Genomic DNA, 14,040 nt, shown 5'->3' on the forward strand with positions numbered 1-14,040 from the left:
TAAACTCTATGTTCCCGATGAGCCTTTATCTCTCTCGAACTTAAAGCTACCTCAATCTTTTTTTTGTGTAGATAGTTTTTTACTTTCCTCCTCTTCTGTCTTTACTCTTGTCCTCCTGGGGTTTTCCATTTCCAAGCAGTGTCAGATAAATAACTGTTCCTTAATGTGCATGTTGAAAGAGCTCTTCTGTAAAAATCCCCTCCCCAAGGAATCTGCTGTCTGGAAAGAATAGCCATCTCTTCTCTAATACACTAATATCCCAAGACACAGCTTTCCCAACATTTCAGTCTGTTCTTGGTGTTTTCTTATTTTGGGTATGTGCTCTTGTTTCTGTTATGCTGCAAATATTTATTGAAATTCAATGATTACTTCTGCCACATGCATTTCTGTAAACTTTTTTTATTGTTTCAGTTTTGGTTTCTGACTTCAGTGTTGCTATCTGTAATAGGAGTGAAGGTATTGTTTTATTGTGTTACAAAGTTATCTGTATGTGTAATAGATAAATGATTTATTCTTGCAACATGTAGACGTTCTGGTGTAGATTATAATATTTGGTTCATCTTCTGGTTTAGAAGTTGATCCAGACTGTTGCTTTATTCTGCTTTGTTGCCCTGATAAGCCTTTATCAAGCTGATTAAAATAGATATGGTGAATAACACCTTTATGGAAATAGTAAAATAAGTAAAGAACAGATTATGTGAATGATAAAAGCTACATCAGTAAACATAAGGAGAGCTTTGTTCAGACTATGTTGCAGTCGTGCGCGTTTTGTTGTGCTGTCCTTCACTGTTACAAGGTTTATTACTCCCTGCGGGTCAAGTGTTTACACTGTGAGCTCTACATGCTGCATAGAACCGGCGCTCATTATTAAGCCACCATTGTGTCCCTGCTTGCACACACACACACGCACACACACATTTTTTTCTTTTCTCTTTCTCCCCAAAGCTTCTCTGCTTTATTAGTAGGATGCAAAAGTTTAGAAATGGAGAATGCTGATTTGGCAAATCATTAAAATAAAAATTAGTTAAACATTGTGTGAGTTGATCAGCAAGGACAAAGGAGCCTCAGAATTTAGTTATTTTATTTTTCTTTGTTTTTAGTCTTCCCGGTGAACTTAAGTGCTTTGAAAAGTCTTTGGGTTGTTTTAAAGCTCTAAATATCAGTGTTGTTGCTTTTTGATTTTAGAAAATGTTTTGTTTAAAGGAGCGCTAGCTCATGACATTGTTATGGTTGACATTATTTGACTATTTTTGTGAATAAATAATCATCCAGGGCTGGCAAAAGCAGGAAAATCTTAGTTCTTTGTTTTCCTTTGAATACTTTAGATGCACTCTGCAAAAACGTTTGAGAATCTACAAATTTTCCACAAATAATTTGCTGTTACATTACACCGACAAAAATGCAAAAGCGGCAATTACACAGTAATTTTACTCATGACGAAGATGAAGATAGATTAATAGAAAATAGGATAGGATTTATTTTTCTATCTTGCTTCATTATGTAATTTAGAGGCAGAAAAACAGATACTTACAGAACTCGTGAATATTCCACATTGTTTTTCACACTCATCGCTCATTATATGCTCATTGAGCTGGATGATTAATTTTCCTGTGTATCAAAAGCCTGCTGTCTTGCACTCTGCTGTGTGGGTACATTCATATCAAATTCTGCTTTAAGATTACTAAAACCTCTTGGCCAGTTCAGGCTGCCATTGGCTCGGTCTAAATGCTTGCAGTTTTCTTTAATTCTTTCGGTAAAGCAGGTTATTATTACCACAGGATCTGTGGTGAACTTGAGAGTGAGTGCACATAAAGACATGTATTTTATTTATTTTTTAAAGATATTTTCAGTTTTTATATAAATTTGAGCTTGTGTTTCTTCAGAGGAGGTGAGACAGCAAAGTGACTGGGTCCCTTTATGTAGATTAGCTACATTTAAATGGCTACTGGAGCTGAAGGTAACATAGCCTAATGATTTAAATGTTGTCAAGAGGAGAACATTTAAATGTGACCTCTGAAATGTCATTGGGAAAGGTTTCTTTCTCCAGTTTCTGCTCTCAGACCATCTCACTGCTTTAATGAGCTCTGTGCCTTCAGGCTGTCTGGCCTCTGTGTGTTTCGGTTCCTTCCTTAATGCAGTAATTGGTATAATAAGACTGTTGTATTCTTTAAATATATTATCTTCTTCTTATTGTCATTCAGGGTATTTGGCCTTTATCAACTTTATATGAAGCAAAATCCATTTTTGTATCTTTAACTATATTTAATAAAGTCTCAACTCTTACGTATGACACGTGTGTCCTGCCTGAAGACACATACAGGCTTGTGTTGAAATGAAGAAGCTTTGTTTACAGAGCTAGTGATTTTGGTGATATGTCATGTGAAAAATGCAACTGGTTTCTGTCAGTGATTAAAGTTTTGAGTAGTTTTTTATTTTATTTTTTTGCTGTGCATCCTTCTAACAATGGAGATGTCATGGAGAGAAAGTTTGCACCACTTAGGAGTTCTTTGGTCAGATTTCTCCCAATGAGATGTCTATCAAAATGAGAGTTGGTTACAAAAGCACTTTAAGCTGTTAAAGCTTTATTTTTATCACAATCATTTTCACTGAAACTATCTCACAAGCACACATGGATAAAATCGTTGGTTCCCCTCTGCTAATGACTTAAATGCCCACAATAGTCATTGAAATAACCTAAAGGCGACAAAGGCAAAAATAAATAAAAATTTACTGAAAGTTATCTAGTTTAAAACGGACATTTTTTTTTTTTCTTCCCTCCAGGGCGTCTTTTGTGGGCTCTAGTGTCCCTTATTTGAAAGTAGGCTGACAGGAAGGGGGGAAAGAAAGAGGGGAAGACAAACGTGTCTTCCCCTCTATCCCCTACGCCACCACAGCACGCCCCAGCAGACCTTGCTTTTGAACTGTGGTTCAACAAAATCATTTTAAAAAAACTAATGAAACAGGCCTGGACAAAAAAATGATGATACCTGTAACTTAATTTTTGTTCTTGTTGCTCAATCTTTACAGGTAATCACTGCAATTAAACAAATTTTGTAATTGTCAATAAGACTTCTGAACGTGTCCACAGGTGTTGTGACCCAGTCCTCGTGCACAAACTGCTCCAGTTGTGTCAGGTTTGAAGGGCGCCCTCTCCGGACGCCCTGTTTCAGCTCCTTCCACAGACGTTCAGCAGGATTTAGATCAGGGGTCATTTCAGGTCAGTTCAGAATAGTTCAATGTTTTGCTGTTAGATATTCTTGGGTGCTTTTTAGCTGTGTGTTTTGGGTTGTTATCCTGTTGGAAAACCTATGACCTGCAACTGAGACCAAGCTTTCTGACACCAGGCAGCACATTTCTCTCCAGAATTCCTTAATCGTCTTGAGATTTCACCACTCCCTGTACAGATACAAGACTCCCTGTGGCAGATGCAGCAAAGTAGCGTAAGATCATAGCTGAGCCTCCTCCATGTTTCACAGTAGGGACAATTTTATCTTCTTGATAACTTCTCTGAACATAGAGCTGATGTGCCTTGCCAAAAATCTCTAGTTTTGACTCTTACCAGAGGCCTTTCTCCCAGAAGCTTTGTGGCTTGTCAGTATGCATTGTGGCAAATTCCAGCCTTACTTAACAACCCTGGGACCTATAAAAAGAGGAGGTTGCATTTTCTGGGTTTTCATGGAACAGTATTAGTCATAGATCACACAAGATGACTATTTTCTATTTTTAAAGTTCCAAGTTGTAAAACCCTTAAAGAAGATCTTTTGTGCTTCAGTGGCTTTTAGAAAAAGCCCCTCTGTCCCCTCGCCCTCACCCCAGACAGTTCTTTCTTGTTACTTGTTCTTGCTGTTGTCAGAAAGTGCAACAGAATTCTTAAAAAACTTATAACAGCAAGTTTGTTTGTGACAAAGTCAGACAGTTGCATTTTTGTTGTGTGAAGAAAGTAGACATTTAAATTTTATAAAACTTGCTGAAGCAACAAATATTAATAAATAATAAAATAATAATTACATACAAATACTGTTCTCAAGATAAAATAACAATTTGTATGGTTGTTTGATTTGTGTTTATTAATTTGAATTAAATATTTAACATCTAATTTCTTTAGCAGAACTTAATCAGACTCATTTAACATGCACCCATATGCAAAAGTAGCATGAAATTTCTGCATATTAAAACTGGGCGTACCCATTTACACTAGGAATTTGCAATATTGTTTTAGATTTAATCACAATAGTTTGAGGAGTTTGTTGAGATGACAAAAACACATACAAAGTATTCAAGTTTTCATCAGCCCATTTGACTGCAAAGCTAATAGTAAGTGACACACATTCTGGGGAGATGTCGAGATTCACAAAATACATTTTTTCACATCTATACGTACTTAAAATTCATATTTACATTGGACATGACAAGAAAACAATGTAACAGTAGCTTATGGCTCAGATAAAAATAACTTAAGAGATCCATAGAAAGGCAAATAATCTGTGGATATGCAAATACATCAACATATTCCATGTAAACTACATACAGTTTGGTTAATCATGAAGATAAGAGATCAGTCTTTAAAAATAATAATGGAAATCTCCATGAATGGGTTTTAAACTAATGAACAAAAGGGTGAAAGCCATATTCAGTCCTTACAAAGTAACTGATGAATCCTGCTTAGAATTGATGTCTTTTCTGAAACCCTCAGCTAAATGTACAGCAGTTGACTGAGGTGACCTTGGTGTAGAGCTCAGTGGGATTTGTATTTCAGCTCTGATTTGGGGCAACAACCTTCATCCACTCTGAAAGTGAAGGCAGTGCGGTCTGTATTGCAGCTGTTTGTAGGTCTCGTTGAACCATCAGTGGCTAATGATCAGCATAAAAACACAATCAAACATAGCGACACTGCAGTAACACATCAGTCAGTAGCACAAAGAGACATTTTATAGAGGTTTGATTTGTTTGACCTTCCTCCATCCCTATTCTGATTTCATCTTTTCCTCATTTACAGCTGCTCTACAAGCTCTCACTAGTTTAACCAACATATTTGTTACTCCTCCCTTATCATTTCCTTTTCTTAAGATTGCTGGGTAGTTCTGTCAAGATACACAGAGGTGACAGAGAGAAAGAAATGTGTTCCAGTTTTGGTCGTAGATGATTGCTAGCTGCCGAGTCCTATCTCCTCTCAGCTCCTCTCCCTCCCCTCCTCCTTCCCTTCCCCATCAAGCTGCACTGCACTCAGAAAAGCATGTGAAGGGGAATTGTAAACGTGCCGAGCTTTGTGATTGAGCATATGCAGATTGTGTGCGTCTGATTCTGGTGGGCAGGGAATGCAGTTTTGGACCTAAGACTGAAGGGGAGCGTGCGACTGGCCCCACATCGTTGTACGTGATTGAGTGCGAGTTTATTTGTGTGCATGCTGTAACGTTGGGGAAAGGAAAGTCAGTGCCTCAGCCCTCCCCTCGCTATGATTACGTAGTGGCACAAGGGCAGCGTCGCATCTCAGGGAGCGTGGAGTTGGATCAGGCCTGCAGAGAGTGGGATGAAGGGCCGGAGCTGCTGGGAGCCCAGGGCGATCCGCTCCCTCTGCAACTCAGGCTGTCTGAGTAAACTCAACCGGGGTCAGTATGGTGACAGCTCTAGGTTTGTAGCTAATGGTGCAGCTCTGGAGCTGTCACAATCATCTCCATGTGTCTGAAGACAGGTTTCTTCCTGGTATCTCTTTCTTTCTCTTATAGCAGTCTGTCACTCCTCCATCCAGCTCCCTGTCATCCATGGATGCTGACATTTCTGCAGCATCCTCTAACAATGCAATGGCTCACTATGTGAAAAGAGCAGCCTGCCTTCTGTCTTTCGCTCTGCACTGCATGTTCTTTCTCGTCTTTCCCACTCATGCTCATTTCTGCTCACTTCCTTCCTTTCGCTCCAACCTACATTTGCGTATGGATGAGCTGGAGTGTGACAGGCCAATGTGTTGTGTTTGCAGCGTTCATCTGTGTGCACTTTTTCCCAACGTAAACTTCATTACGCAATCAGAAACTGTAAGCAGGGGGATAGCCTTATATTTCAGGGTCCTAGAACCTGTTCTCTATATCCTATTCAGGATGTTTGATAATTATGAAGTGTTTTTTTTTCCCCCATTCTTGTAAATCAAAATTTACAAGAAATAATGCTTCAGAGACATTTACTTAATGAAACAGGATTCTACGACAAATCAGTGTTACTTACGACCCATAGTGGGCAAAGAATGTTGTTCATTTTGTTTGGAGCTGTTCTGTACATTGCTACCTTTGAAAAACCTTTGAAATTTGTGCAATCAATATTTTTTTTTCTCCACTACTCTTAACCATCACTTGTTTGGAACAAAGTTAAACTACTGTGATCTCAAGCCACAGTCTCACTGTTTACTTACTTGGTATTTCGTTATTTGGTGGACACTGTTAGAAGTGTTAGAAGGTAGATATGCAGAGTTTAGTGCAAATATTTGAACTTTATGTTGGAGACAGTATTTTGTAACTCGCACAGTATTTGGGGAACCAAATGTTCCAACAAATTGCAGTGTTTTCTTTCATCAGGACTGTTGATCTGTAGGTATATGGCAAAACTATTAACCCACATAAACTCATACAGCATTATTCAGAGAAAAACTTCCCACTCAGTGCTGTAAGAAGATAAATGATCAGAGGACCAGTCTGGTGGCACACAGTAGCTTTGGAGGAGCTACAAAGATCCACAGCCCACAATTTATTGCTAAAACATTTGTTATATGTGCACTGTGCAGATCTAACCTTTAAGAGCAGCTGAAACAAACTCAGTGTTGGAAAAAAAGCTTCTAAAAAGTTTTCACTTGCAGTTTTTCAGTAGCTATGTAGCAAGTCAGAATTGATGATAAATGGAAGCTGCAAAGGACTTGGGATTGGGTCAAATCGCCTTTCAGTGTTTGATTATCAAACTGTAGCTCAACTAAACATCCAAAAAGATCTTAATTTCTTTTTCTTACCAACACCACACCTTATGGTTTACATTAATAATTTGTAGTGTTTGAAATGCTCAGAAATCAGACGGAGCTAAAGACATTTAGAACTCTGCCTTTAAAAGCTGCCTTTTATATGACAATATTGTGAGCTGAAATAACATTTTATCCTTCTAAAGCTGATGTGATGTGGAAATCAATTAAGTGCATGATATTTTAAAACAAGCGAGGTAATTTCCATTTGTATCAATTGTTGTCTCTCGTTTCTCTCTTTCACCATCAAAGATTGGAAGACAGAAGTCTTCAGTCTGGTGTATTGGTCTCAACAAAGACTTCATAATCCACTTTATTTGTTGTTTCTGTTGTTTTATTCATTGATGTTGGGTATTTGAAGTATCTTCCACTTGCACTGTTAAATGTTCATTAGAATTTAAGGTTTATTGAGCTTTGAAAATGTGTTCTTGCATTTTTATGACATTATTTCTTGGAGTAAAAAAATGGGGAACATGGCAAAACAGGTGACAATCCGTCACAATTGAGTTTGGAATTTCATGAGCAATGTTCTGAACCATGAGTTTGTCATTTTGTGATTCAGATGCTGATGAAAAATGTTTAGTTTTCCCTGTCCCTATTTCCAGAGTAAATGGCATTTTTATTGCTGTAGTTCTGGTGTTACTTTCAAAATATGTGGAGGAGTTCACTTAGTAGTTAGGGTTTGGAGCAATTGATGACCTCAACCTTCAGTACAATCACTGCAGTAAACCAAAGCTATGTGCTATCAAGGTTTTACCCAGCTGAAAGTTTTTGAAATGAATTCAGCATAGTGGAGTATAAAAGACCCATGAGTCAGAGTGTTCTCTCTTTTTGTCTATCACAGCACATGCTGCTGTGATAGACTCGCTGCTTATTGGCTGCGGCGCGGTGTTAATCTTCACTTTTATTCGGTTCTTTCTGTCTGTGTGTGTTGGGTTAGAAGCACTGCCAGAGCTGCTTGGCTAAAACTTTGGGGACAGTGATAAGTTGCAATGTGCTGTTTCTCATTTGCTTGTGGAGAGTTGAGAGCCAAATTACCGGGTTAAACCTGATGTCTCCTCGGTTTGTCTCCTTGTGATGTATCTCTGGGGAGTTATGGAGTCACTTAGCAATTACAGGCACAGGATTAAACTTCCATCCCCAGGGAAGCATCCCTGTTCATCCTCTACTGCTTCCAACATTCTTCTCATTTTTACCCTTTCCTTATACATGCTCTATTTTCCTTCCTCTCTTTGCTGTCTGTGCTGTAAATGGTCTTTGATAGAAATCCTTGTGAATTGACCATCTTTCCATTAATTGAAATCTATTTGTGAGCTACAACTGGATGAACAACTTGTGTCTCTTTGGTGATTGGAAATTTTCAATCTGTCAGCTTCTAAATGCAGGGTTTTTTTTTTTTTACATGTATTGTTGGTTATAAAGTCTTTATTAAACAGCAGCTGTGACTCAGGAGGAGCAGTGATCGTCAAGTGTTTGTAGAGTTTATAGTTTTAATCTGGCTACCTCATCCCGTGTGAACCAGACTTCCTGAAAAGATCTTATTATTTTTTTAATTTCACCTTTATTTTACCAGTATGAAAAAAAACCCTTTTCAAGGAAGTGCTGCTAAAACAGTTTAAAGAAAATGTCGAGCTATAAAAATCAGGTACATGTCATTGACTGCCTCAAGAACTTTTGGTTTGGATGTAAAAACAATAAATAAATAGATTCATGATAAATGTCATTATTCACTACAGGACGGTTTTTGTAGAAGCAAAAAGTAGCAGTTCAAAGTTACAATAAAGGTAGTTTGTCTTTGTTTGTTTTTTTTGTATTTTATTAGTTGTTAAGTAAACTTTGTTTACCAGAAGGAATAGTTTTAAAGGGACCATTTTACTGTCTGGAGGTAGTCAGTCTACCTAATGCGATAAAGAGTAGATCAAAGAAAACTTACTGAATGTTGGAACATCGTAAGCTGAAAAAATTTATGCCAGCACTTAATGGCTAAGAGCAGTTAATTTAAAAACACTTTGGGAACCTTCATTTCTCATGTTCCTCCTTATAGTGGGAGACGTTGCCCACCACTTTGTACAGTCTATGGAAAGTGCAAAATTTGTTCTCTAAAGAGATCCAAGATACTCAAAGCAATTATAATATCCATGTGACGGATGTTCCCATCTTCCAGAGAATATTTGAGTTGTTTTCTTTTGCAAAAACTAAGTTGTAACTACAGCAAACATTACTATCTGTGGAAAATGGCAAAACAGTACAGTTGTCTCTCCTTAAATTGGGAATAATAGTGAGTTTATGTACAGTTTTAAATCCAGTGGGGCAGTACATCTCTCCCATGTGCCAATATATGTGCTCTTTGTCCTCATCTTTCTGCCAACACTGTGATGTGCTGTTAGCTGGAAGCCTGACTCCACTGATCTGACAGCCGGTCCTCTGGGACTAGCAAAGAAACAAAACCTGACAGTGAGATACCAAACTGCTCTTCACCTAATTACATGCTCCTGTTACCTATTCTGCTGCTTTTTTTCCATATTACTCACCCATAATCAGAATTTGTTTTTACTAAAAGTACAGGAGGGCAATAAGGAAGGATCAAAGCTTCTAATACATGTTCAGCTGCAGAATTATTGGTGGCTTTCATGTAATGTTTCCTGCAGGAAGCAGAACCACACATAAGTACTTTCATTGATAGTGTTTAAACTTTACTAAGGTTTAGCTATCAATAGATTAAAAACATTAAAAGAAGCAGCATTTATATCGGCATTATGGAAATGTTTTTACAATAATCAAAATTATCTAACTTTATTGACAAATGTTTAATTGCAACAGGCTTAACAATTAAAGCTTAACTAAATGACCCTAATTTATCCTTCTAATCATATGGAGACTTGTTTCTGTTCTTGTCAACTCAAATAGTCTAACCACTTGTCAGTCTTGTGTAGCTCAATATAAAAATACGACATGTAATTCAGTTTGCAGAGTCATCCTATTAATTCACTTTTGGCTCAGGAGGAACAGAAATGTTATCATCATGCTTCAGTGGCAAATTCACATCCGCAGCTCGTGTTTTATTTTAGAAAAACCTTTACAACCCTTTTTGAAGTCCACAAAGCACTTAGCAGTTTGGCTTTGATGTACATCCCTGGCTTTTCAACGTCTTTGACTTGAAATTATCTCTCAGGTCTAGATGAAGGCCGCTTAGTTGTACCCTGAATGACATGAAGGTCTAGGAAAGATCCTCTGTTGTTGTACTTCTGCTCTCTAGGACAAGCAGCTTGTACTTAAAAACATGGTTAATAACCCTGTCTGGGGTTGCCTTTTATTGTGTTATTATATTCTGATATATGTTCTATGCTGTCAGGCATGTTCGAGTTATAAAGGATTTGTTCGTTATCATTTGACTTTTTAATCGTCATAGCAAGCATGTGCTTATTCACTTGTAATGGATGTGTGTTTATATATATATATTTTTTTATTTGATTAATTTTTAGAATAATTAATTGTCAATTGCAGCCCTATTGTATTACATGCTACTTAATTTTATGTCATAAACAGCCAGGTTACCTTCAGCCGATGAATCAGAAACAGGCTTGGTTATGTGTTTCTATTGAGCGTTCTTGGAGGTATCGGGCTGTATGTGCAGGGGGAGGTAATGTAACCTTGAGGCATGACGAGTATGGTAATGGGCTTCTGTCCTTGCCTCTCGACATCGACGTTGGTGTGAGAACCCATCCATCTACTGGTGTGAAGAAAGGGCTTGGAAATGTGAAAGAACGGCTTTAGTACAAATAAAATGTCACCATAAACAGGCTATTGAGTCATTCAAAGTTTATATAAAATATTCAATTTTTGTACCAAGTGATATATTGCTGATGTTTACTGATTTTAAATGGCCTTCCTCTTCACTATGTATGCTTGTCTGGTGGTGCTTGTCATTTTGTCGATGCCACAGAGATCTGACTAAGTGCACTGAGAAGACATTATCATTTTATGTAGTGATATCAAATATCAGTACATAAAACTTTTTATGTAGTGATATTCTAAAAAGTTTTATGTGGTGATATTTTTTTCAGAGGAGCTGGTAGTCAATACTTTCAACCACAGTTTAGTTCTGTTGAAATAGAAGTTGTCTTGGAGGAGAAGGTCTGTAAGCACAGATATACTTTTTGTACACAACATTTTGCTTTTGAAAGGAAGTACTCATCATTTTTATGGAGTGGAGCCAAAAGAAAATGAATTTAAAGTAATCTAAATCAAAAACCCTTAATCAGGTATCTTCTTAGCTCGTTAGCTATTGATGATCTAGTTCTTTACATGCATATTGACTGCCTCGTGTATCATACAGCTGATCAGTTTCATATGTAGCATGTCAAAAAAAACAACTATAGTCAGTGAGAACAATTACAAGGACAACAGGTCTTTACTCTGGAGATATAAGAGTATAATTTAATTTGTTTGACACAAAGGTTAGTGAATATTTTAATTTAGCCACATAATTCCCACATTTTTTTTCTGGATTCTCCTGTGCTTGCCATATTCCTAGCAGAGCTAAAATGATCTATGCTTAATAAATAATTTCACTCTCTGAAACCTGACTGTGATGCAGAGCATACAGCATTGTGTAGCTCCGTCAATGGCAACTTTGCTGTTCAGTAAAACATTTGTTACTGGACATTTGTCTACTGCTAATGTTTTGGTAATCTAGCTGTTTTTGGTGAAGTTCACTGGTTATAAGATATAGAAGAAAACATATACTCTGATTTTGAAAGATCTCCCTTTGAGCGTCGCATAGAAAACTTTCCCTACAGTCACCGTCCACACAGATCTGGCTTACTCAGCTCTTTCCTGAGCAAATCAACAACCAAATCGCTGCAGGCAACGCTCCATTCAGTTGATCAATCAGCTGCTTCAATATACGGCTTTGGTCAGTGGTCAACAGATCAGACATCATCTCAGTTTTTTTTGTTTTTTTTTAATGTGTTTGCTCCTTAGAATGAAAACTGTGATCAGTCGAAATCTAAATCACCAGGTCAGACTTAAAAATAAATAAATAATAATAATAATAAAATCCGTCTCAGCCAAGATCTCATGACCGTAGATGAGGCGCGAAGGGTAGGTAGTCCAGTAAATCGAATCACTTTTTGACTCGGCCCTTTCTTCACCAGACCAGAGCAACGTCAGTGCTGCATCAGCAAAATATATATTTATAAACCTTTACATCGCTCATTTTGACAAATTCATTTGTACAGTCAAATATTGTTAGAGTGGAGATGATTCTTCTCTTGTGAAAGGAAATGTTTAACTAACTTGCTAACTGCCCAGGAAAATTATAGCTGTCATGCTTTGCTAATTAAAGGTTGATTTTATTATCCTCTCCAATTCTCAGAACATACTCAGATCATTTCCTATTGGCTGCTTCCCTGAAATCAGACCACGTCCCCTTCAGATAACTACTGGATACATTCAGCGCGTCTTTTTTCCACACCTTTACTTTCACATCAGTGACTGTATTGCTGTTGTGTGTAACTTCATTCCTCCTCATCTCTTGGCCTACGATAGGTGGATTCCTGGTGTCATTTTCAATTCCAGGTTTGCTTTTGTTTTTGTTGGAGAGCTGCTGTGCCAATCCTCAGCTGGATTGTTTTGTTGTGTGTATTTTTTCTCATAGTGTGGTTGTTGTGTGTCTCTCTGGAGATCTGTTTGACAACTTACAGCACCTCAGGGGTTAGAGTTTAGTGTGTGTTTGTGCTGCTTGTTACTCAATGAACTCTGGTTACCTTTGGCTGAAAATGGATGCCCAGGAATGCGAACATGGTGAGAGATTCTTCTATTCCCTTCTCTCAGTGCTACAATTTTCTCTCTGTGCAGCTGGGGTTTGAAGGCAAAGTTTTCCTCAAAACTAAACAGATAAACCCGGTATCAGATCAAAAATAAAAACCAGCATGTTATAGCCAGCACTATAAGGATTTTTCCAAGCACAATTAACTACTGGTTAGAATCCCATAGCATTTAATTGGGTAGTTCTTCAAAAATGTTTAATTGATCCATAAAGCAAAAGAAGCATATGTTTTGACAGTATTTTTATTTTTTGTTTTAACTAGTTGTGCTGTCACTATTTCAGCTGCTCCTCCTCAAACATGATTAGTGTCATGCAGTCAAACCCATGTAATGTATTTACACATTGCAAACATTTTCACCTGTTGTCAGATGAAGACCATTGATTCAAATTTATTTTATTCTGTTGGAGTCTCTGGCTTTGGAGTTGTTGTTCTGCTGGTAGGTGAACCTCTGCTCCTGTTTGTAGTCTCTCAAGGCCCTAACAGGATTTATTCCAGGACGGTCTGATTTTCTTGTTATCCATATTTATTTTGCTGCAACCTTGTCCCTGCTGAAGACAAGCATTTCCACATTGTGATGTTGCCACCACCATGTTTTGCTGTTGGGATTACAGTTGTCTCTATAAATCTGCAGCACTCTGCTTGTGTATGGTCCAACATATTTTAATGTTCACATTTCTGGTTAGTTATAGATGCAGAAAATTTGAAGAACTCATAAGATGTATGAGTAAATGTATACATGTGTCTTTTGGGGTTGGTTGTTTCTTTTGTTTTTGGACACTCAAACAAGCTGCTGCTCAAATTTGAATCCAGTAAAGTAATGTAAACCCTGAGCCACCATATTTACTTTTTTTTCTTTTTTTTTTTTTTACATGTTTTTGTGGCTTTTCAGGCATAGAAGAAGCTGGATGCTTACGTTTACCAGGAGAGCTTCATTCTACAAAAAGGAAATCTGGAGATGGTGTCCTAATTATGAGTTCTTTAAAAAGCTGCCAACATTTCCAAATCCAGTGAAGATACTTCATTTCAGGAAAATTATTTAGATGTTATTGACAAAAGTCACAAAGATGATATCGATTATGGTTTGCAAACAGTTTTCTTATTTTCTTAACCATTCCACAATGTCGCCACCACTCTCTGTGAGCTTCTTGGCCACCAAAAATATACATCAGATGTGGGCATTAAGGAAAGTCTGAGTCCTCTGAACTTGCCAAATATACT

General features: G+C 37.5%; 1 protein-coding gene across 4 annotated transcripts in view; it reads left to right on the plus strand.

Moving 5' to 3' along the window:
• The window catches only part of osbp2b (oxysterol binding protein 2b), a 46,231-nt gene that overhangs the window by 14,673 nt on the left and 17,518 nt on the right, over positions 1-14,040 (plus strand). The window contains exon 3 of one of the 4 annotated variants that reach the window (XM_044111762.1): positions 3,089-3,217. The exons of 2 other annotated variants lie outside the window; for them this stretch is intronic. In XM_044111762.1, the coding sequence (XP_043967697.1) occupies positions 3,089-3,217 (129 nt within the window). Of the gene's footprint in view, positions 1-3,088; positions 3,218-12,756; positions 12,797-14,040 lie in introns of those variants that run through there. One more of the 4 variants, XM_044111765.1, reaches the window with a different exon arrangement.

Source organism: Gambusia affinis, linkage group LG03, assembly GCF_019740435.1.
Source record: "Gambusia affinis linkage group LG03, SWU_Gaff_1.0, whole genome shotgun sequence".
NCBI lineage: Eukaryota > Metazoa > Chordata > Actinopteri > Cyprinodontiformes > Poeciliidae > Gambusia > Gambusia affinis.